The sequence below is a fragment of the Taudactylus pleione genome, unplaced genomic scaffold (assembly GCF_031769625.1).
Source record: "Taudactylus pleione unplaced genomic scaffold, aTauple2 ptg000179l, whole genome shotgun sequence".
NCBI lineage: Eukaryota > Metazoa > Chordata > Amphibia > Anura > Myobatrachidae > Taudactylus > Taudactylus pleione.
Window position 1 is genome coordinate 14,352,690 of NW_028284581.1, and position 23,939 is coordinate 14,376,628.

Here is a 23,939-nt window from a genome sequence, read left to right on the forward strand (position 1 = left end):
GAATCCCTGGAGTGATTTTGGCTCTATCAGAGCCAAAATCACTCCCACTGACATGTCAGTGGGGCTGGACCCAGTCAGTAGGCGTTCCCATGGGAACGCCTCCGTCTGGCAGCCATGCCCCTGGAACGCCCACCAAAAGGGGCGTGCTGTCACTCACCATCGACAGCACGCCCCCTTTGGTGCGAGACCCCGAGCGACGGCTACCCCGTCGCTCGCCGGGTCTTGCGCATGCGCACGACGGGGCTCCCTCCATCGTGCGCATGCGCATTTGGGTACCATCGACCCGCTTGCGAGCGTCCTGCTCTCGCGAGCGGGTCTGAATGAGACCCTGTGTTTGTAATTCTCCTGGGACATCTGCTCTGGCTGAATCATGCTGGCTGTGACATCTCTGTGTGTGCAGACTGCTCTCCTTCCCATACTGATTAATCACCTGGACCCTGCTCTGTCTGTGAGCATTGCTAGTCTTAATTGGAATCACAGGTGTGGTCCTGATTCTCAAGAGCTGCAGGGATGAGTACTCCCTCTGCATGTTATGCCTTGCTCCACTCAGAATGCCACTGCCAGACCACCTGTCTGTATCCACCAATCGCTGCCAAACTCTAGGTATATAGATCCTCCTCTAATAGAATTCAGTGCTTGAACATCTCGTTACGTCCCGTGGTGTACAACTTGAGCTATAGCTGTACCTCTGAGTACCAGTATGTCCCAGGCTCCTGCTGGTTCCTAGACCAGTGCTATCCGTAAGCCTACTGCGTTCAGCTATCCACGCTACCAGCCTCTCACCTACGGCTCCCAGGCCGCTCGAAGTAGCTTCCACGCTACCAGCTTCTCCACACGGCTTCCAGGCCGCATCAAGTAGCTTCCACGCTACCGTCTCTCACCTATGGCTCCCAGGCCGCTCCAAGTAGCTTCCATGCTAACAGCTTCTCCACACGGCTCCCAGGCCGCACCAAGTAGCTTCCACACTACCATCTCTCACCTATGGCTCCCAAGCCGCTCCAAGTAGCTTCCACGCTACCAGCTTCTCCCACGGCTATCCAGAGCTCGACGTAGCCATCCAGCTACCAGCGTCCACCCACGGCTATCCAGCCGCTCCACGTAGCCACCTAGCTACCAGCGTCTACCCACGGCTATCTGGCCACTCCACGTAGCCACCCAGCTACCAGCGTCTAGCCACGGCTATCCGGCCGCTCCACGTAGCTACCCAGCTACCAGCATCTACCCACGGCTATCCAGCCTCTCCACGTAGCCACCCAGCTACCAGCGTCTACCCACGGCTATCCAGCCTCCACGTAGCTACCCAGCTACCAGCATCTACCCACGGCTATCCAGCCTCTCCACGTAGCCACCCAGCTACCAGCATCTACCCACGGCTATTCAGCCGCTCCACGTAGCCACCCAGCTACCAGCGTCTACCCACGGCTATCCAGCCGCTCCACGTAGCCACCCAGCTACCAGCGTCTACCCACGGCTATCCAGCCGCTCCACGTAGCCACCCAGCTACCAGCGTCTACCCACGGCTATCCAGCCGCTCCACGTAGCCACCCAGCTACCAACGTCTACCATCCATCTGCAAGCCCATCTACTAGTAACCCGACCAGCTCAGTCAGCCTACCGTCCGGTCCCTCCAAGTTCCTTCTGGTCTCACTCCAACGTTTCAAGTTTCCAGTTCCAGTCACTCATCACCAAAGGCAGTTCTCACTGCTACCCACTTCTTATATTAAAAGAGCTATTCATGTTACCCATGGATCCAGTCCAGCCAGCCTCCAGTGATTCCAGTTCATCACCTGAGACAGGTAACTCACTAGCACCAACTGTGACAGTGTCTTTGGATTCCGACTGTTCGGCTGAACAGGCCAAGTTGGTACAGGGCCCAGGGCAGGCCTAAAGCACAGTCTTTTCACCGACAGGCTGGCCCCAAGAAATCGGCCAAGCCCAGGAAACAGGCCTGGAGTACCAGACGTCCGGCCCCTAAGTCAGATGACAAATCTGCGGCCTGACGGTCCGGGCCTCCCTTTGGGGGATCCCAAAGTGGGAGGTCGCCTGCTGCAGTTTGCCCAGTGTTGGTCGGTAACCACGACAGACACTTGGGTTCACGAGGTGGTTTCTCACGGGTATGCCCTCTCCTTTCGGCACAGGCCCCCATCCCGATTCTTCACCACGGGTCTTCCCTTAGACCAGAACAAAGCCATGGAACTACGGAAGGTTTTGCACACTATGCTCCAGGCTGGAGTTATAGTGCCTGTTCCATTCTCCCAGAGGGGCCAGGGTTTTTATTCCAATCTATTTTTGGTGCAGAAACCCAATGGGTCGTACCGTCCGATTCTCAACCTCAAGGCCCTCAACAAGTCCTTGCGGGTGCCGCGGTTTCGGATGGAGACCCTATGGTCCATCATTCTAGCACTGGAACCTGGGGATTACATGATGTCGTTGGACATACAGGACGCTTACCTACATGTCCCTATTCTTTTGCATCACCAACAGTTCCTCAGGTTTGCAATCTGCAATGATCACTTTCAGTTCCGGGCGTTACCTTTTGGCCTGACGACAGCACCACGTGTGTTCACCAAGGTTATGGCGGTCATGGCGGTGTTCCTGCGGCTGCAGGGAGCCCGCATGTTGCCGTACTTGGACGACCTTTTGTTGGTAGCAGGGTCTCCAGAGCTCCTTCTACGCCACTTGGATCTGACGATTGCAGTACTGCAACGGCACGGCTGGTTGATAAACTGGCAAAAGTCCACCCTGATCCCGTCTCAGAGGATTCTGCACCTCGGAGCCTTATTGGACTCCAGTCAGCAGCGGATCTTTGTGACGGGAGAAAAGATCTCTGCCTTGCAGTTGAGGGTGCGCAGTTGTCTGCAGAGTCGCCGTGTGTCTCTGCACTCGGCGATGAGGTTACTGGGCTCCATGGTTGCAGTATTCGACATGGTGGATATGCCCAGTTTCACTCCAGACCTCTGCAGCAATTGATCCTGTCCAAATGGAATGGACTGCCTCAGAGTCTAAAGTCCCAGACGATGGTGCTCACTCCGGGGGTTCGCCTGTCCCTTGCCTGGTGGTTGCAGACGACCCATCTCAACATGGGTCGTCCGTTTGGGGTGGCGAACTGGGTCCTATTGACAACGGACGCCAGCCTTCGGGGCTGCGGAGCGGTCACGGGTCCACACTTGTTCCAGGGCAGATGGACGGAAAAACATCTTGGAACTCTGCGCCGTTTTCAATGCTCTCCAGCAGGCACAGCAGGTTCTCCAAGGTCACCCTGTGCAGGTCCAGTCGGACAACGCCACCACCGTGGCCTACATAAATCGGCAAGGAGGAACCAGAAGTCGGGCGGCACTCGTAGAGGTGTCCTGCATCCTGGTCTGGGCGGAGCGCAATCTCCCGGCCATATCAGCAGTATTAATCCCGGGAGTTCTCAATTGGGAGGCGGACTTTCTCAGTCGCCAGGACGTTCATCCGGGGAAGTGGTCTCTGCACCAGGACATCTTTCAACTTCTTGTGGACTGGTGGGGTCTTCCAGAGATCGACCTCATGGCGTCACGGCACAACAACAAGTTGCCAGTGAACGGGTCTCGCACAAGAGATGAAAAGGCGTCTCTGGTGGATGCTCTGTCCGTCCAGTGGAAGTTCCGGTTTGCTTATCTCTTTCCTCCGTTTTCCCTTCTTCCACGGGTAATCCGGAAATTCAAACAGGAAGGAGGGATGCTCCTGTTGATGGCTTCCGCGTGGCCAAGGCGACACTGGTTCTCAGACCTTCAGGGTCTGTCCGTGGACAGTCCTCTGCGGTTGCCGCTACGACCGGAACTACTGTCACAGGGTCCTTGTCTTCACCCGGACCTGACTCGGCTGTCTTTGACGGCGTGGCTGTTGAGATGGCCATGTTAAGGTCCAGGGGGTTTTCCAGCTCTGTAGTACGAACTATGCTAAGAGCTCGGAAGCCTTCTTCTGCAAGAATATACCATCGTGTGTGGCATGCGTTCTTCCAGTGGTGTCGGCCGAGAGGTTATGCACCTCGGGAGTTCCGTCTGTCTAGAGTGTTAGCTTTCCTACATTCCTACAGGCGGGACTAGACCATGGGCTTCGCCTTGCTTCTCTGAAGGTGCAGGTGTCTGCCCTGTCCGTCTGGTTCCATCGTAGGATTGCTACAATCCCTGATGTGCGCACCTTTATGCAAGGTGTTCTTCGAAATTCAGCCGCCATTTGTTCCACCGGTGGCGCCTTGGGATTTAGCTGTGGTCCTGAGGGCTCTCCAGGGACCGCCATTTGAACCACTGGGCTCAGTGGACCTTAAATGGCTGACAGCTAAAACAATTTTCCTTCTGGCCATCGCTTCGGCCAGACGTGTTTCTGACTTAGGGGCTCTATCCTGTAGACCCCCTTTCCTGATTTTTCATGGGAAAAGGGCAGTGCTGCGCACTCGTCCTGAATTTCTTCCCAAAGTTGTTTCACGTTTCCATATCAACGAGGAAATAGTTGTGCTGGCTTTTAACTCACCTGACCTTTCAGTGGGTGAGGCCACTCTGGACGTTGTGCGGGCCATAAAGATTTATGTTGACCGCACTTCCTCGTTTAGGAAGTCAGACGCCTTGTTTGTCCTCTATGGCTTCCGTAAAAAGGGTTGGCCTGCTTCAAAGCAAACTTTGGCAGGTTGGATTCGAATGGCAATTTCAGAAGCTTATCTTCATGAAGGCCTTCCGGTTCCATCATCTGTGAGGGCTCATTCCACTAGGTCTGTGGGTCCTTCGTGGGCAGCTCGATGTGGTGACTCTGCAGTCCAGATCTGCAAGGCTGCCACGTGGTCCTCTGTCCATACCTTTTGTGAGGTTTTACGCGTTTGACACCTTTGCCTCTCAGGATGCTTCCTTCGGGCGGCGGATTCTCCTTTCAGCACAGGAGCGTCCCCACCCTTGAAGGATACTGCTTTGGGACATCCCCAAGGTATCCTGTGGATACCCTATGGACCCTGATGTAGAAAATATGAGATATCGTAAGAACTTACCTTTGTTATCTCTATTTCTACGAAGTCCATAGGGTTCCACAGGACTCCCGCCCTGTCGCACCTGTGCTGCAGATGGGCTTTACTCTGGTCACCGGTTTTTCTGTCCCCCCTTGGTGAGAATCTGATTCTTGTGTGTGTCCAGATCTTTTTTCTCTCTTCCTTCTCCTCCTCCGGCCTATGGCTTGGTGCGTAACTGAGATGCCTTGGCTTGGGGGCGGGGTATAGGAGGGGACCCTGATGCATCCTGGGAGGCTGAAAACTTAACTCTATGGTGCCCGATGCCTGCCGTCATCACCTATACCCCAAGGCATCCTGTGGAACCCTATGGACTTCGTAGAAATAGAGATAACAAAGGTCAGTTCTTACCATATCTCATATTATTTGAAGTCATGCACAACAAATAGAGAACAACAAAAGTAGTGAAGTTGCAATGTACAGTTGGACACTATGGTCCTGATTCAGAGGCGCTCGCTATCTGCGAGCGCTCGCTCTGAATCAGGGCGGATTTAAAAAGAAAAAAAATCTGCCTCCAGGCCGCTCGCATAGCTGTGGGTGACCACCCAGAGCTTGTGCGGGCGGCCTGGCGATAGTCACAATTATCGCGACCATCGGGCTTGCCACAAGACCCTTGCGGTAGGGTCTCGTCCACCTCAAGCCCCAGTGAACTTCCTGCTCTAATAGAGCCGGAAGTTCACTACTGACATCATGTGTGATGTCAGTAGGGCCGCCCACAAACGGCAGGCGTTCCTTCGGGAACGCCTCCATTTGTGCAGCCACCCTCCCCGACCCGCCTACAAAACGGCGCGAACTGTTGATCGACATCGACAGCCGCCCCGTTTTGCTGCGAGCCCCAAGCGAGTAAAGTTCTCACTCACTCCGGGGCTTGCGCACGTGCGCACTGCCCGACCATCGACCCGCTTGCGAGCGCTATGTGCTCGCGAGCGGGTCTGAATCAGGCCCTATTTACGGAGGTCTGCCACCCTTGGGGTTTTTTTGTTTTTTTTTACTATGTTGCATTCAACTTAATAATATATATAATTAAATTCTGTTTTCTGTATATTTGTTAATTTTTCCTCCTTTTCATTCCTTTGTTTATCCTCCGCATCCTTTTCCTTCTTTCTTCATTCTCTATCCCATTTCTTTGCCGTCATTGATGCTTATCTCTTGCTTCTCCTCTATGGTCCTTCCTCCCTCACGGCATTTAAGCATTGTGAGATTGGAGGAGCTCAGCACACAAAGCTAGTGAGTGTTAGGGCAATTATGTGCAAATACAGATACAGGGCCTGATTCAGAGCCGGATGCTATTTGCGAACGGTCGTTCAGAAAAAGGGACCGGCTATTTAAATTGAGCGCTCGCTCTTTGCGGTCTGTTGACGCCTCTATGTCTGAGCGAGCGAACGAAACATGCGCTCGCTATTTTGTAAAGACGCCCCCTGGCCGTTCGCATCATACGTCATCTCCGCTATTTATTAGATTAATCGAGTACATCGAAAGGCGTCTGAACTGCTCGCAGTGCTTGTGGTAAGTTTTACTTCCTGCAATCACTGCGAGCAGTTCAGGCTAAAAGACAACCAAGTGACGTGGTCGATGACGCTGCTTTGTTAATTATGCACACCCATTAAACGCCCGTTTTGACCGTTTGGCACGCCTGAGTTCGGATCTCCACTCCCCGTTTTCAAGCACCTTCCCCTGTTACCACCCACAAACGCCTCATTCTGTCACTCAAATTAGCAGGCCCTCGCTGTTTTGCGAGTGCACGATTTCCGACCGCAATGACTGGTTGGCGCATGCGCATTACGACCCATACGCATGCGCAGATGGGCGAACATCGCTCGGAGCGAGCGAGCAGCCGCTTATGAGCGGCTCTGAATCAGGCCCACAGTACACTGGAGGTGATAGACTACTGGACCTTTCCCTACCCTCGCAGAGTATATACCGCTGGTGGCAGTGAGCTGACCCTGTGCAAGTGCAATGCTGAACGCAGATTCCCAATTATTGGGAATCTGGGCCTGATGCAGACCCGCTCGCGATCGCTGAGCGCTCGCAAGCGGGTCGATGGTGGCCCAGTGCGTATGCGCACGATGGAGCCGGCTCTGTCGTGCGCATGCGCGAGACCCGGATAGCGACGGGCAAACCGTAGCTCCGGGTCTCGTACCAAAGGGGGCGTGCTGTCGATGTTGAGTGACAGCACACCCCCTTTGGTGGGTGTGCCGGGGGCGTGGCCGCCCAGACGGAGGCGTTCCCATGGGAACGGCTACCGTCTGGGGCCGGCCCCACTGACATCACAAGTTATGTCAGTGGGAGTGCTTTCGGCTCTGTTTGAGCTGAAAGCACTCTAGGGCTTGCGGCAACGAGACCCTACCACAAGGGTCTCGTCGCAAGCCCGATGGTCGCGATGGTTTTGACCATCGCGGCCATCTTCCTGGCTGCTCGCTATAGCTGTGTGTGGTCACCCACAGCTATACGAGCGGTCAGGAGGCCGCTCTAAAAATCAAGAAGGCCGGCCCTGATTCAGAGCGAGCGCTCTGTCAGAGCATCCGGCTCTGAATCAGGGCCTCTGTGCGTGCGCAGGACCCATTCTCAGTGCAGGGATCACAAATGCAGGACGGGGTGTCATACACCTCCTGCTGCATTTGCATATTTGCAAGGACGGTATTGCAAAGCTGCCTGCGTGCAGCTTTGCAATTCCGTCCGATGCTGAATCACCCCCTCTGTACGTTAAGTTATAAAACTGATAATTCAAGCAACTTATTAACTTGTTTTGGTTCTTTAGCAAAGTATTGCCGAGTCAGGCAGGATTCAGTCGAGGCTGTGGTATGTACCCTTGAACCTTGTCTCTCTCGCTGTTTCATTTTGTATAGTTTTACATACTTTACCTAATAAGTCAAATGTAAAAATCAATAGTGTCAAGTTATTTTGTTATTTAATAATATTATTGATGAGTTGCACAGGCCTAATGGATTGTTGTGGCAAATGATAGAACAGGCATGTGATCTTTTATCTGGAAACATCCTTCAGAAAGCTCAGAAAACCAGGAAGAAAAAGTACATAACTCTGGGGAACAGTTAATCTGTTGCCAGGGATTTAAGAGTCGATTTCGATTACTTTTATTCTCCTTATCATGAATATGCCATGCTTATTTTTCAATTGGCTCTAGTTTTTGAGATATGCATATGTCTTTAATGAAACAATGTTAAAAATAGTTATTTTTTTTATTCTGATTCAATTTGATTTGTAAAATGTTATAAAAAGAAACAGGATAATTACATACATACGTGTTAGGAAGCTATGAGAACCGTTTTTTGTAAGATTTTATTTTGTATTCTTGTTGCGGGCAGTCCCTCTGCAGACTCGGCCATCATGTAACAATCCCACCTTCCTTAATATCTTTCTTCCATTACCTGAATATCCTGGTGGAAACGTTCGCCCTGTTCTTCGCTTAAATTTCCTAGATTGGACGGGAAGTGATCTAATTGTCTGTACAAAAAATGTACTTTAATACTCATGTTGGCACTTACTTTCTTGAAACATTTTAGCATGTTGTGGTCTAATTCATGATAGTTGTCTGCCTTGTGATTGACTAAAAAATTTTGAATGACAGACACATAACTCAGCCGTGCTTCAGATTCGGTTTCAGTCATAGATGTGGTAAAGTTTGGATCCTTCACCAGTTTCCGTATCTGTGGGCCGTCAAATATTCCTGCCTTTATTTTTTCAATACTAAGAGATGGAAATGAATGATGTTGGCTTCTCCTACAGTTATAAGTTCTTTGGAGGCCATATAGCTTGCTGCCAGTGTTTGTTGCGCAGCCTCAGTAGGAGCCTCCAGCAGGTGTACTCACTGTGGCGTCACTTGGGTGCACCAAGATGGCTGGCCAGTGCGGGCGTTAGCGGCGGTGGGTTTGGGGGAAGGAAGAGGCCGTTAGCAGCAGCCGGGACCTGGGGGGGTTAGCAGGCGTTAGCTGTGGCCGGGACCTGGGGCCGGTAGCGGGCATTAGCGGCGATGGTGCAGGCAGTGGTGGTGCAGGCTGCAGGACCCGGGGGAGGTAGCAGCAGACAGATGCAGGCTCGGATCTGAAAGATCCGTGATACCTACATCTGTGTATAAATAAACAGACACAGAAGAAGGGACGTGATCAGTGAGACCCATCTGTGCTTCTGTGTTTAAAAAAGAAAAAAAAGAAAACCTGTGTAGAAAAAAAATATGGCGTGCCCCCCCCCCCCAAAAAAAAAAAACAACAACCAGCGCCGGGCTTTGGAGACCCAGTACTGGTTGTGCTAAATACAGGGGACAAATTACGTAGGGGTCCCCCATATGAAGCACAACAAACACCTGGCTTTTCAGAACCAGTCCTGGTTGCCAAAATACGGGGGACAAATGACGTAGGGATCCATCGTTTTCAGCGCAACCAGCACTGGGCTCTGAGCCTGTCCTGGTTCTGGAAATACAGGTGAAAAAAATGCGTAGAGTCCTCCTGTATTTACCAGAACCAGCACCGGACTTTTTCTAGCGGGGGGTTAATACCACAACCAGGGGAGCCCTTTCACCGGGCCCCCTGGCCGAAGCATCAACCCTGACCGCTAGTCAGCCCAGGCCTGGGGAGCTGGGGACACCCTACAATAAAGGGGTCCCCCTCTCCAGGACACCTCAAGCCCAGGCTGATAGCCTGGGGCTATCCCCGGCATCCCTGGCCGGTGGGTGCCGGGTTGATTATGTAATGTGTAGTGCAAAATAAAGACCTAACTTATTGTCTTTTGCAGAAGCACTACAGGCCCCAGCAAGCCTCCCCCGCATGCTGGTACTTGGAGAACCACAAGTACCAGCAAGCGGGGCATTAAGGGCTCGCTGGTACCTATAGTACCCCTGTAAAAGAAATATAAAAAAAACTCCAGACGATTATTTTAAAATTTTATTTTTCTGTACCTGCACCTGGTGGCGGCCTCTAAGCTCTTTTTCATGGCCGTCGCCTATCCGGGACTTTCCCGGCATCTTGTTTCTTCGGCAGGTCTTCTCTGCTGCCACCCGGCCGACGGACTGCCGTGCCGTGTGCTCGCACTGACTTATATAAGTCAGCCGGGGGGGGCTATGATATGGCGAGCCGTGATTGGCTTGCAGCGGCCATAATTGAATTTCAAAAATGGCGCTGAGGCGCCATTTTTTAAATGGGCACATGCGGTTCTCACCATTGAAGTCAATGGTGTGAACTGCTCATTGGCTGAGAGGCGGAAGGCTCGCCTCTCCTCAGCCAATGAGCGCTCCGCATCGGGATTTCTGTACTGAAATCCTGTGGCGGAGCTGTCATTCGGGTAGTACTGTCCTTAGAGGACAGTACTAAAGTTCGCTGGTCCGCGTATTTCGTTTTTGTTTTTTTGCCAAGACCCTGGATTATCTACTTTGGAACGAAGAGGGGACCTGATCCACGCATAGGAGGTGAGGTGAGTATGGATTTTTTATTACAGGTATTGGATTATCTACATGGAGAAGAGGACCGATGAGTTACAGCAGGAGTGGGGAACCTTTTTTTCTGCCGAGGGCCATTTTGATATATATAACATTATTCGCGGGACTGTGCAGGCCAAGCCTCCTCTTGGTGATGTCACACAGAGCGAGGCCACAATCGCCAGAGATTACAGCAATGCCCGGAGCATCCTGCAGATGCTATGGGGAGCTATAAGGGCAGCGGTGTGACTGTCTGAAGCGTCCTAAGGACGCTGCACATGGCACTGCTGCAGACTGCCATTCTAGGTACCCTGCTAGCCAGATGAGGCTACCAAAAAAAGCTCAGAGAGACAGACCAAATGATTCTGAGGGCTTTATACGGCCCCTGGGCCTGAAGTTCCCCATCCCTGGGCTACAGGGATACATAGGTGAGTATGTAAGATAGTGTGCATGCATGTATGTTTGAATAAAATTTTACTTTCTACGGTGTGTGTGTTCTGTGTTTTTTTTAATATTGCTTTTGCTGTGGAACTACAGGTACCAGCGGGCTCGGTGAAAGGGCTCCCCTGGCTGTGGCATTATCCCCCCGCTAGAAAGGGTCAGGTGCTGATTCTAGTAAATACAGGGGGACTCTACGCATTTTTCCCCCCTGTATTACCAGGACCGGCTCAGAGCACAGTGCTGGTTGCGCTGAATACGGGGGACCCCTATGTAATTTGTCCCCCGTATTTTGGCAACCAGGACTGGTTCTGAAAAGCCTGGTGCTTGTTGTGCTTAATACGGGGGATCCCTACATCATTTGTCCCCTGTATTTAGCACAACCAGTACTGAGTTTCCAGAGCCCGGTGCTGCTTGTTTTTTTTTTATTAAACACAGAAGCACAGACGGGTCCCACTGATCTACGTCCGTACTTCTGTGTTTATTTATACACAGATGCAGGTATCGTGGAACTTTCAAATCCGAGCCTGCATCTGTCTGCTGCTACCTCCCCCAGGTCCTGCCGACTGCACCACCGCCGCCCGCCCTGCCGCTGCAACTCCGCCGCTTGTGCCCGCTACCCCCCTCCCCCGGGTCCCGGCCGCAGCTAACTGCTTCTTTCTTCCCCCGAGCCCACCACCGCTACCGCCCACACTGGCCAGCCATCTTGGTGCACCCAAGTGAAGGCACAATGAGTACACCTGCTGGAGGCTCCTACTGAGGCTGTGCAACAAGTTGAAACTTCCTATCTCTACAATGCCATTCGTGAGGTAATACTTAAAAAATTGTAACTTTCTCAATTACCTAAACCCCAAAAGCACCTACCCTGGAACAATAGCTACCTAATAAAACAAACCCCAAGTCTAAATTCGCCACCTACCCTGAGTTATGCCTTCCTAAAAATCCCCCATAGAGAACAGCAGAAAAGTAGTCCTAATTGAGTGTCAGAAAAAAATTATAGTTGGAATTTTAGATTACTCCCAAATCCTCACTTTTTATGTTTTTGCCCTGAAATTTGGCATGCAGCACCGAGCGACAGTTCTACCTAAATTTCAGCTCAGTACCTTCAATAGCTTTTGAGGTGTAGCCCCTTGAACACCATGCCCCCACCTCGGGAGTTCTCTATGGGAGAATTATTTTTTTTTTATATTCAGCCTTAATATAAGGGCATGACTGTGCCCTTATAAGAACAGCTTGTGCACACAGGTGCTAATTCATTCTGGTTTTCCTCTGTTCTATTTTGAAAGCTGAGCGAAGACTGACATTCCTGTAAAGATCATTGATGTTTATGGAGAGACGGCCATGGAAGTGCAGACACCTGATAGATTTCCCAGAGAGATTACAGAAATGGTTAAAAATAAAACGTTATCATTTCTACCTGGCTAAGCATGTGCAATGTACTCGTGTTTCTGCCTTAGTTTCTTTATAAAACTCTTGACTAGGGCCTGATTCAGCAGGAATTACATATACAACTACAAAAACAGATCGAGCGATCATTAGCCATTGCGCATGCTTAATAAGCCGCACAGAGGGACAGATGTATGAAGCTCTGGGAAGTGATAAAGTGGAGAGTGATAAGCGACGAACCAATTGGCTCTTAACTGTCATTTTTCAAACACAGCCTGTAACATGACAGTTAGGAGCTGAGTCGCTGGTCATTGATCACTCTGCACTTTATAACTTTCCATAGCGTCATACATCTGGCCCATTGTGAGTTACAGTCTGTGAGCGTTTGGGGGTGGTGACGAAGGAGTGTTCGGTAATATGCAGGGGTGCCTGTCCGTTTGAATGCCATTGCTTGGGTGTGCATAAATTAGCCATTGCGATTGCATACGCAGTTTGAGAGCCTACTGCGTGTGAAGAGACTTGCAGTGTCTGCGGTAGGTCAGACCTGGTGTAAATGCTACGTGAGTGGTCGATGTGTATCGATGGTACCGATGTTTACACAGAAAAGCGACAGTGTACGGATATGAGAAAGCAGCAGTAGGTGTCTTTATGTCAACTGAGCTTTGGCAAGCATTAGCATATTTTTGCAGCTGCGTTGCGTGTGATTTCACAGCTGCGATTGCAATTACGATCGCTGCTGAATCAGGCCCTTGTGCACTTCTGAACGCAGATTCCCGATGGTCGGAAATCTGCACTTGCACCCGACCCATACTGCACATATGCAGTACGGATCCTGCGTATTCGCACACAGATCGGCAGCAGACTGTAAGTGATTGACACCCTACAGCAGTTTGTGGGCGGGAGGGGGCAGTGATGGCCTCCGTTTCCTGAAACTGAGGCGTGTCGCCACCGTTGGGCTGGAGGTAAGAGGCCAGGATCTCCGTTGGCTGACAGAGATTTCCTAGCCTCTTTCTCTCATCTGCGGCGGCCGGCTTGCATGACTCATGGGTCACTAAGCCGGCCGATGTTCTCGCAAATTATCCGAAGCTACATTGTACAATGCAGCTTGGATAAGTAATGCAGCAGGAGGCGCGATGCCTCCTGCTGCATTACCACATCTGCAAGAACGGAATTGCACAGCTGCTTGTGTGCAGCTTTGCAATACCATTCAGTACTGAATCAGGCCCCTAGTTCATTACTACTCCAGGTACGTTATAGCTGTTCATCTGAGCAGGATTTCTCAGCTAACTCCGTACCAGTGACTGCAGCAACTCCTGCCTAGTCCCCTATTGTGCCATTGCAGGTCTGACTGCCCGGTCACTGCATGTGATCGGAGAAAAGTTGATGAACGTTTAGCGAGGAAGATCAGCCTGGCAGCTGCTTTCAAAATGGATTATAGTGGTGAGAGTCTGTTATGGGGAAGACCAGTAACGAGACTAGAAATAATCAATGCAGGAGATAATATATGCATGAATTAGAGTTTTAGCACTGTCTTTTGTAAGGTATGGTCATATTCTGGATAGAGAATTGTAAGTAAGTTGTAGATTATACTTTGCTTATTATCTAAAAAGTTAATAAACAGGATATTAAATACATTTTATGATCTTTCATATTTTATTTCTACACACACTCAGTGGCCATTAGGTACACCGGAACATCTGCTTGTTGATGCAAATATCTATTAATCATGTAGCAGCAGCTCAATGCTTAATAGCAGAGATGATCAAGAGGTTCAGCTGTTGTTCAGATAAAACATCAGAATTGAGAAGAAATGTGATCTAATACAATTCAGTCATAAAATCCTGTCTTCAAACCTGTTCAGACCCGGGACACTGAGCATGGGTTGAAGCCAGGGTGACCCCTTTCACACACAGAAATATAGGTGGCGACCCAGGTTATTCCCAGATCATCACTCTTCACACCGGACCCGGGTCGTCCAGTGGCCCGGGTTTTCCAGCATTCAGTGGGCGCTTGGAAATTATTTAAATTCCAAGTGCTACTGTCCCCAGCCTATCAATTTCTTTTAGGTGTGACGCGTGTCATCAGGACCCGGGTAACACCTTTCAGACATGAGCGGGGCCGTCGACCCGGGTTGCAAGTCCTGAGAAAACCCTGATAGTGACCAGAGTCACGGACCCGGGACTATCAACCTGGGTCGGTGCGCGTTCACGTGCAAAAACCTGGGGTTTTTGGCTTATGTTTGAAAGGGGTATTAGTCACTTTGACTATGAATTTATTGTTGGTGCCAGACGGTTTTAATATCTCAAAAACTGCAGATCTCTAGAATTAACAGAGAATGTTGCGTAAAACCAAAGACATCCAGTAACCAGCAGTACTGTGGGTGAAAACTCCATGTTAATGAGAGAAGTCAGAGGAGGATGACCAGACTGGTTCAAGCTGACAGGAAGACGAGAGTAACACAAATAACTATGTATAAAACAGTGGTATGCAGGGCCATTGCAAGATTTCTGGGCGCCCTAGGCAACATTTCACCCACCTACTCCCTCTCATTTATAATATGCCACACATTAGTGACCCTAATGTTTAATATAATACACAGCAGTGTCTCATAACACTACCCCTAAGTTATAATATGCAATACATTTGTGCAACAAATTCATTATGTGTCACACAGCTGTTACATGGGCGTGCATAAATTAGTCCTTGCAATCCCCTACGCAGCATGAGAGCCCCCTGCATGAGAGAGCTGCCGCGTCTGCAGCTGGTAAGACTTTCCGCAAGGGCAAGATGGCTGCTCGAAGTGTGTCAGTGTTTACGCAGGTATGCGTCGTCGCACGCAGGTAAGAACGCAGCAGATGGCATTTTTATGCTCTGGTGATCTTTGCAAACATTAGCATATCTTCACAGCTGCATTGCATAGGGAAATGCAACTGCAATCGCATTATAGTGTCCATCTATGAATTCAGGCCCATAGTGCAAAAAAAAAGACAGGGAACTCCTGTATTATTGCCATTAGACACTTTGGATATTTAAAACAGGTATCCTGTATTTTTATAGGAACCTGAGGCTAAAGATGCGTACACGCTGGGCGATTAAAGTGGGGACTGAACTTTATCATCCATTTTCTACTTCAGGGTCCATAGGGTATCTACAGGATACTTTGGGGTATAGGTGTGACGTCAGTCATCGGGCACCATAGAGTTAAGCTTTCAGCCTCCCAGGATGCACTAGGGTCCCCCTCCTATACCCCGCCCCCGAGCCAAGGCATCTCAGTTTAGTTCGGTGCCCGGCCGGAGTCGGAGGCACCTGTTAGAGGGGGGCCATGAAGAGCCCCTGAAGTTTTCATATTGCAGCTGTGGCTGCACATCTGGAAGTACAGCATGGACAGTCAGTTTTGACGTCCATGCTGTCTTCCCTACACCCCCGCCGGTACCAGAACGCCGGTACCGATCCGAGGATGCTGGTAAGCATCTGGGGTCACAGCTAGCGGCCTACCATGGCCGGACTTAAGGGGGCAGCAAGGTAAGCAGCGGGGTCCCGCGGTGGGTCCCCGCTGATACATGGTCCAGAAGTCCCCAGGCAGGGGGCTCCCTGGGGACTGGCTGCAGCGTGGAGCCAGGTACTAACCTGCGCTTCCACTACCCCTCTGGGACAGCAGGACTGCGGCAGAGCGGTAGCGCTGTGGCGTCCCAGGGGTTAAATGCATGCCAGGGGAGCGCGCCTTCCCTGTCTCACAGCCGGCGCCTCCCCCGCTGCACACAGCCCTCTCTGCAACACGCCGACTGGCCCTGTGGCACCGCTCCTCCCCCTGGCCAGCCTCCTCTCTGCTCCTTGGCGGCCATCTTCCAAGAACGCATGGTGAACGCTGCTGGAAGTCTGGAAGGAGGCATTGTGGTCTGGGTCCCCCCGCATACCTCTCCTCCGCTGTGGTCAGGTCTGTGTATGCAGCGCTGTGTCCTACCAGACTCTGTGTCTGTGTAGTTGATTTATCAGCGCTGTTAGTGCAGGAATTCAGTTTCTTTGCATTGTATGTGACTGTGCTAGCGCTGCTACCTGTACTTTCCTTTCTGACTGTCAGCCTTATTACTGTCCCTGTTCTTTCTGCTAAAGCCCTTGCGGTGCGGTGCTGCAGGGTGGTCTCTCGCCGTTTTTAAGAAAATTGGTGAGAGGGGTCACATACTTTCTACCATCATGTCTGAAAGTGACTTTCCTCTCCGGCTGCAGTGTACTACGTGAGGCGGCCTTAGACATTAGTACCCTGGCGTCTCGAATTTCGTCAGCAGCGGTGGCTGCTCGTCGCACCTTGTGGTTACAATCCTGGAAGGCGGACGCTGATTCCAAAAAGGGTTTGGAGGCGTTACCCTTTAACGGGGAAGTTCTCTTCGGTCCAGATCTGGACAAGATTGTAGCCACACTGGCGGCAGCCAAATCGGCATGTCTCCCATCGGCCGCTGTCCCTTCTGGTTCAGGACCATCGTCCTTTCGGTCTTATAGGGCCCAGGGCAGACCCAAACCACAGTCTTTTCCCCGACAGGGTGGTCCCAAGAAATCAGCCAAGCCCCGGAAGCAGACCTGGAGTACCAGACGTCCGGCCCCTAAGCCAGATGACAAGCCTGCGGCCTGACGGTCCGGGCCTCCCTTTGGGGGATCCCAAAGTGGGAGGCCGCCTGCTGCAGTTCGCCTGGTGTTGGTCGGTCACCACGACAGACACTTGGGTTCTCGAGGTGGTCTCCGACGGGTATGCCCTCTCCTTACGGCACAGACCCCCGGCTCGATTTTTCACCACGTGTCTACCATCAGACCGGATCAAGGCCACGGAGTTGCGGAAGGTCTTGCACACTATGCTCCAGGCTGGAGTTATAGTGCCTGTTCCATTCTCCCAGAGGGGCCAGAGTTTCTATTCCAATCTCTTTTTGGTGCAGAAACCCAATGGGTCGTATCGTCCGATTCTCAACCTCAAGGCTCTCAACAAATCTTTGCGGGTGCCGAAGTTTCGGATGGAGACCCTACGGTCCATGATTCTGGCGCTGGAACCTGGGGACTACATGGTGTCATTGGACATACAGGACGCTTACCTGCATGTCCCTATTCTTTTGTGCCATCAGCAGTTCCTCAGGTTTGCAATCCGCAACGACCACTTTCAGTTCCGGGCGTTACCTTTTGGCCTGGCGACAGCGCCACAGGTTTTCACCAAGGTGGCGGTCATGGCGGCTTCCCTGTGGCTGCAGGGGGTCCGCATGTTGCCGTACTTGGACGACCTTCTATTAGTGGCAGGATCTCCGGAGCTCCTTCTGCGCCACTTGGACCTGACCATTGCGCTACTGCAATGGCACGGCTGGTTAATAAACTGGCAGAAGTCCACGCTAATCCCGTCTCAGCGGATTCTGCACCTCGGAGCCTTATTGGACTCGGGACAGCAGAGGATCTTTGTGACGGGGGAAAAGATCTCTGCCTTACAGTCGAGGGTGCGCAGTTGTCTGCACAGCCGCCGGGTGTCTCTACACTCGGCTATGAGGTTACTGGGCTCCATGGTGTCGGTGTTCGACATGGTGGAATATGCCCAGTTTCACTCCAGACCTCTGCAGCACCTGATCCTGTCCAAATGGAACGGACTGCCTCAGTCTCTAAAATCCCAGACGATAGTGCTCACCCCGGAGGTTCGCCTGTCCCTTGCCTAGTGTTTGCAGACGACCCATCTCAACAAGGGATGTCCGTTCTGGGTACCGAGTTGGGTCCTGTTGACAACGGACGCCAGTCTTCGGGGCTGGGGAGCAGTTTCGGGTCCACACTTGTTCCAGGGCAGGTGGACTCCGACAGAAGCAGAGCTTCCAATAAACATCTTGGAACTCCGAGCGGTTTTCAATGCTCTCCAGCAGGCACATCAGGTTCTCCAGGGTCGCCCAGTGCAGGTCCAGTCGGATAACGCTACCACCGTGGCCTACATAAACCGGCAAGGAGGAACCCGAAGTCGGGCGGCTCTCGTACAGGTGTCTCGGATCCTGGTATGGGCGGAGCACAATCTTCCGGCTATATCAGCTGTCTTCATCCCGGGAGTGCTAAATTGGGAGGCGGACTTTCTCAGTCGCCAGGACGTTCATCCGGGGGAATGGTCCCTGCACCCGGATGTTTTTCAACTGCTGGTGGACAAGTGGGGTCTTCCAGAGATCGACCTCATGGCGTCCCGGCACAACAAGTAGTTGCCGGTGTACGGGTCTCGCACAAGAGACGAAAAGGCGTCTCTGGTGGATGCTCTGTCCGTCCGGTGGACGTTCCGGTTTGCTTACCTGTTTCCTCCTGTTTCCCTTCTTCCACGGGTAATCCGGAAATTCAAACAGGAAGGAGGGATGCTCCTGTTGATGGCTCCCGTGTGGCCCAGACGGCACTGGTTCTCAGACCTTCAGGGTCTGTCCGTGGACAGTCCTCTGCGGTTGCCGCTACGACCGGACCTTCTGTCGCAGGGTCCTTGTCTTCACCCGGACCTGACTCGGCTGTCTTTGACGGCGTGGCTGTTGAGACAGCCATGTTAAGGTCCAGGGGGTTTTCCAGCTCTGTAGTGCGTACCATGTTACGAGCTCGGAAACCGTCTTCCGCAAGGATATACCATCGCGTGTGGCATACGTTCTTCCAGTGGTGTCGACCGAGAGGTTATGCACCGCGGGAGTTTCGTCTGTCTCGGATACTCGCCTTCCTACAAGCGGGACTAGACCATGGGCTTCGCCTTGCTTCTTTGAAGGTACAGGTTTTGGCCCTGTCTGTCTGGTTTCAACGTAGGATTGCTACAATCCCAGATGTGCGCACCTTTATGCAAGGTGTTCTACGCATTCAGCCACCCTTTGTTCCACCTGTGGCGCCTTGGGATTTGGCTGTGGTCCTGAGGGCTCTCCAGGGACCGCCGTTTGAACCACTGGGCTCAGTGGATCTTAAATGGCTAACAGCTAAGACTGTTTTCCTTCTGGCCATAGCTTCGGCCAGACGTGTTTCTGATTTAGGGGCTCTTTCTTGTAGACCCCCTTTCTTGATTTTTCATGGGAACAGGGCAGTGCTACGCACTCGTCCTGAATTTCTTCCCAAGGTTGTTTCCCAGTTTCATGTTAACGAGGAAATAGTTGTTCCGGCCTTTAACTCACCTGGCCTTTCAGTGGGTGAGGCCACTTTGGATGTTGTGCGGGCCTTAAGGACTTATGTTGACTGCACTTCTTCATTTAGGAAGTCGGACGCCTTGTTTGTCCTCTATGGCTTTCGTAAAAAGGGTTGGCCTGCTTCAAAGCAAACTTTGGCAGCCTGGATCCGTATGGTTATTTCTGAAGCTTATCTTCATGAAGGTCTGCCGGTTCCTCCTTCTGTGAAGGCTCATTCCACTAGGTCTGTGGGTCCTTCGTGGGCAGCTCGACATGGTGCCTCTGCAGTCCAGATCTGCAAGGCTGCTACGTGGTCCTCTGTCCATACCTTCGTGAGATATTACAGGTTTGACACCTTCGCCTCTCAGGATGCTTCCTTCGGGCGGCGGATTCTCCTTTCAGCACAGGAGCGTCCCCACCCTTAAAGGATACTGCTTTGGGACATCCCCAAGGTATCCTGTGGATACCATATGGACCCTGAAGTAGAAAATATGAGATATGGTAAGAACTTACCTTTGTTATCTCTATTTCTACGAAGTCCATAGGGTTCCACAGGACTCCCGCCCTGTCGCACCTGTGCTGCAGATGGGCTTTACTCTGGTCACCGGTTTTTCCATCTCCCTCTGGTGAGAATGTGATTCTTGTGTGTATCCAGATCTTTTTTTCTCTCTCTTCCTTCTCCTCCTCCGGCCTATGGCTTGGTACAAAACTGAGATGCCTTGGCTCGGGGGCGGGGTATAGGAGGGGGACCCTAGTGCATCCTGGGAGGCTGAATGCTTAAGTCTATGGTTCCCGATGACTGACGTCACACCTATACCCCAAGGTATCCTGTGGAATCCTATGGACTTCGTAGAAATAGAGATAACAAAGGTAAGTTCTTACCATATCTCATATTTTTTCACCAAAGCGATGAACGATAACGACGAATGACCAACGATGCGCGTTCCCGCAGGTCGTTCGTCTTTATTGTTCATCTGGCAAACATGCAGGCCAACCTTACGATATTGTCAGGTTGCTTCATGTTATGGAATGGGGGAGAGAGCCCGGCGCTGAACGATATCGTTAATGATATCATTCAGTGGGTATGCTCAATGTCATGAACGACACTGAGCACAGCCTGCCAGGGACACACTAGATGATATCGCTCAGGGAGCATATCGTCTAGTGTGTACGCTCCTATGGTTCAGGTTTCTGAGCAATGTCATTATTGTTGTATTTATAGTTTTATTGATGTATACAGTGTTATTATTTGAAGCATTTGACACAACGTGCACAATATGGTAATATTGAACTGCAGTTCTGTCTACTTTATTGATTTTATTGTATGAATAAATGTATATGTTTAAATCAGCCTTTGGGATGAATGTGTGTTAGTAGTACTAGTGCAGACATCTATTTTTCCATCTCTTTTAAAATTGTGTTGTACAGTTTTAATACTTTTTTTTTAATAACAATTTTTAAAAAGATTTTACTTATTGATGCTTCTCCATTTCTTCTTTATTGCTGATGTAACATAGTTTAAATCAGTGCCGAAACTGCAGAATATATGTGGTTAAAAGCAGACACATTCTGTATATTATTTTCTTTATTTTCTAGAAGAAATGGAGGAACTCCCATATGCTCTGCTATCACACATTGGCGGGACGCAGGGATTTCCTAAAAGTTATGAACCCATTGTAAAGCAGCATTTCCAAATTGTGTATCTGGAGGAATTTGCCCGTGACAAGAATATGCATGCTCCAAAGATACAGGCTGTCTTGGTGTGGTGGCACCTGCCTGTTGTTGACAGAGAACTACTGGATTCTCTTCCAAATGTCAAAGTTATATCAAGCTCTGGAGCAGGGGTGGATCACTTGGACCTAAATACTATATCAAGTTATGGTATAGTCGTAACCAATACACCGCATGTGGGAGATGACGCTACTGCAGATATGGGAATGGCTCTGATGCTGGCGTCTGCCAAAAATGTAGTACAAGGTAAGTAAACCTTGCAGTGTTCTACTTCTGTCCTCAGTGGCGGATCCAGAGGTGGGGCTACAACACAGCACAAAATTCAAATAGGGGAGCCACACCAACTGCCACCCCAAACGATGCTAAACATTACCGGCTGGGAGTCACTGGCAGTTGGTGTGGCTCCCCTATTTGAATTTTGGACCCTGCTGCAGCCCCACCTCTGGAGCCACCACTGTCTATCCTCAATCAAAAAGATGTATTCATGTTACTGGTAGATCCACCCCAGTACATTTATTTGGTTCACCATACTTGCCAATTCTTCTAGAATGCCCATGACTCCTACCAGACTACTATTTTTAAGTGGGTGGAATGGAACTATGATCATGCCTGCTCCCGTCTGCGTGATGACGCAAAACTTTATGCACCAGACACTTTCAAAACTTATACAAGTGTGCCTGATACATTAGCTCTGCATTTCACCAGACTATGTAGATGCTTGCAAAGATATGATTGTGATTGGGTCAGGGAATGTATCTGAGTGCCAATTTTGGGGTCAGGAAGGAAAGTGGCTTCCCTCTCTTAGTCTATATTGTAGGCTGTATTGGCAGCAGTAGGGGGATTGTTTTGTCTTCCTTTAGATACTTTATAAAAGATTGAGGGCCTGATTCAGAGATTTACACAATGCCGATATTTACACAGATCGTGTAGTTGTTAGCCATTGCACATGCATGAATGTCACACTGCCCATGCACAGCAATTGTATTGCGATTATGCTTGCACAGAGGATTCATTCACAAAGTGAGTGACAGGTAGTCAGTGTTTGAGGGAGTGGTTAGAAAATCGCATGCGTGTGTGTCATTTTAAACGACGTTCCACGGTCGTGCATAAATTGGTCATTGCGATCTTTGCAGCATGAGAGCTCTCAGCGTGTCAGGAGAGACGTAGTCAGGGTCGGACTGGGACTACAAATAGGCCCTGGCATTTAAAGAGCACACAGGCCCACCTCACGTGGGCACCTGGCATAGACTCCTACCCTTTCCGTCACTGGTCCCTCCCACTTCTTAGTCTATTTTATTACAAATATAATTAATATTAGAACAACATACAAGTACACATCATTCTCTGTATTAAAAATGTAATACCTAAACAGAACTCATCCTGCAGGGGATTCAACATGTGCCATAGTCATCCATTACTGGTGTAGGTCACACACATAGAAAAGGGAAGGCATTTTCCCAAATGACCAAACCCTAGCTTAGTAGTTGTACAGGATTAGATAGTGTTCACTACAGGAATTTTTTTAGGGCAGGGGTGCTGAACGCAGAGGACACATCTGTGCCACCAAAGCAGAGCTGTAACTACACATTTTGACAAAAGTGTTTGTGCCGTAAACCACAAGCGAAGCAGGGAGAGCACGTGCAAAAATATCCAGGTGTGGTCTCGCTGGGAAGGCGCGTAACCACATAATAGTACCTCCAATTCAAATTATGTCATACAGTAGTGCCTCTTAGCCACATTATTATTATCCTCTATTTCTATGGCGCCATAAGTGTTCCACGGCGCCTTACAAAGTACATAAACAAATAAGTGAACAAGAAACCAGTGACTTACAGTACAATAGAATACAGAACAAGTATATGCTGCATTAGCGATCATAACTCTCAAAATAAGCAGCAGGGAGTCAGCAATCATGTTATGTCACACAGTAGTGTCCTGTAGTCACGTTATGTCACACAGTAGTGTCCTGTAGTCACGTTATGTCACACAGTAGTGTCCCTTTTTCACTTCATGTCACACAGTAGTGTCCCTTTTTCACTTTGTCACACAGTAGTGTCCCTTTTTCATGTTGCGTCACAGTAGAGCCTATTCACGTTATGCCACCCAGAGCCCATTCACGTTATGCCACAGTAGAAATGCCCCTTATACATTATGCCATGCAGTAGTAGTGTCCCTTATACATTATGCTATACAGTAATGCCCCTTATACAGTATGCCAACCACACACAATAATGCCCCTTATAACACATGCCACACACAGTAATACCCTGGCATCTGCAGATGGCATCTGTCATCAGATTATGAGGTACATAAATGGCATCCACACAGATTCCTGCATGCGCCGCGCTTTTTATACCTGGGCTAGCCATGTCCTGACATCATCGCTGCAGCATGTGACACTCTCCAGTCTCCACCCTCCTCAGCAAGGTGCCTGGGAAGCCTTGTAAGCAGCTCACAGGAGCTGTCACAATGGCGTCCAGCAGTGGCATAACTATAAATTTTGCTTCCCCCCCCTGTAGTAGTGCCCATTATGCAGGGCCCCCTGTAGTAGTGCCCATTAAAGTAGTGCCCCCTGTAGTTGTGCCCATATGCAGTGCCCCTTGTAGTAGTGCCCATTTTAGTAGTGCCCCCAGTAGTTGCCCCCTGTAGTTGCCCTAAGTAGTGAGCCCCCTGTAGTTGCACCCAGTAGTTGCCCCCAGTAGTGAGCCCCCTGTGGTTGCCCCCAGTAGTGAGTCCCCTGTAGTTTCCCCCAGTAGTGTGCCCCCTGTAGTTTCACCTAGTTGATCCCAATAGTGAGCCCCCTGTGGTTGCCCCCAATAGTGAGCCC

General features: G+C 50.5%; 2 protein-coding genes across 5 annotated transcripts in view; one reads left to right on the forward strand and one right to left on the reverse strand.

Annotated features, from left to right (window-relative positions):
• RBFA (ribosome binding factor A) overlaps positions 1-23,939 on the reverse strand; it is a 69,164-nt gene that overhangs the window by 19,679 nt on the left and 25,546 nt on the right. The gene's annotated exons all lie outside the window — the stretch shown is intronic.
• Positions 20,983-23,939, forward strand: part of LOC148519924 (uncharacterized) — a 41,587-nt gene continuing 38,630 nt past the window's right edge. The window contains exon 1 of the mRNA XM_088475891.1: positions 20,983-21,358. Coding sequence (XP_088332017.1) covers positions 20,983-21,358 — 376 coding nt within the window. The remainder of the gene's footprint in view (positions 21,359-23,939) is intronic.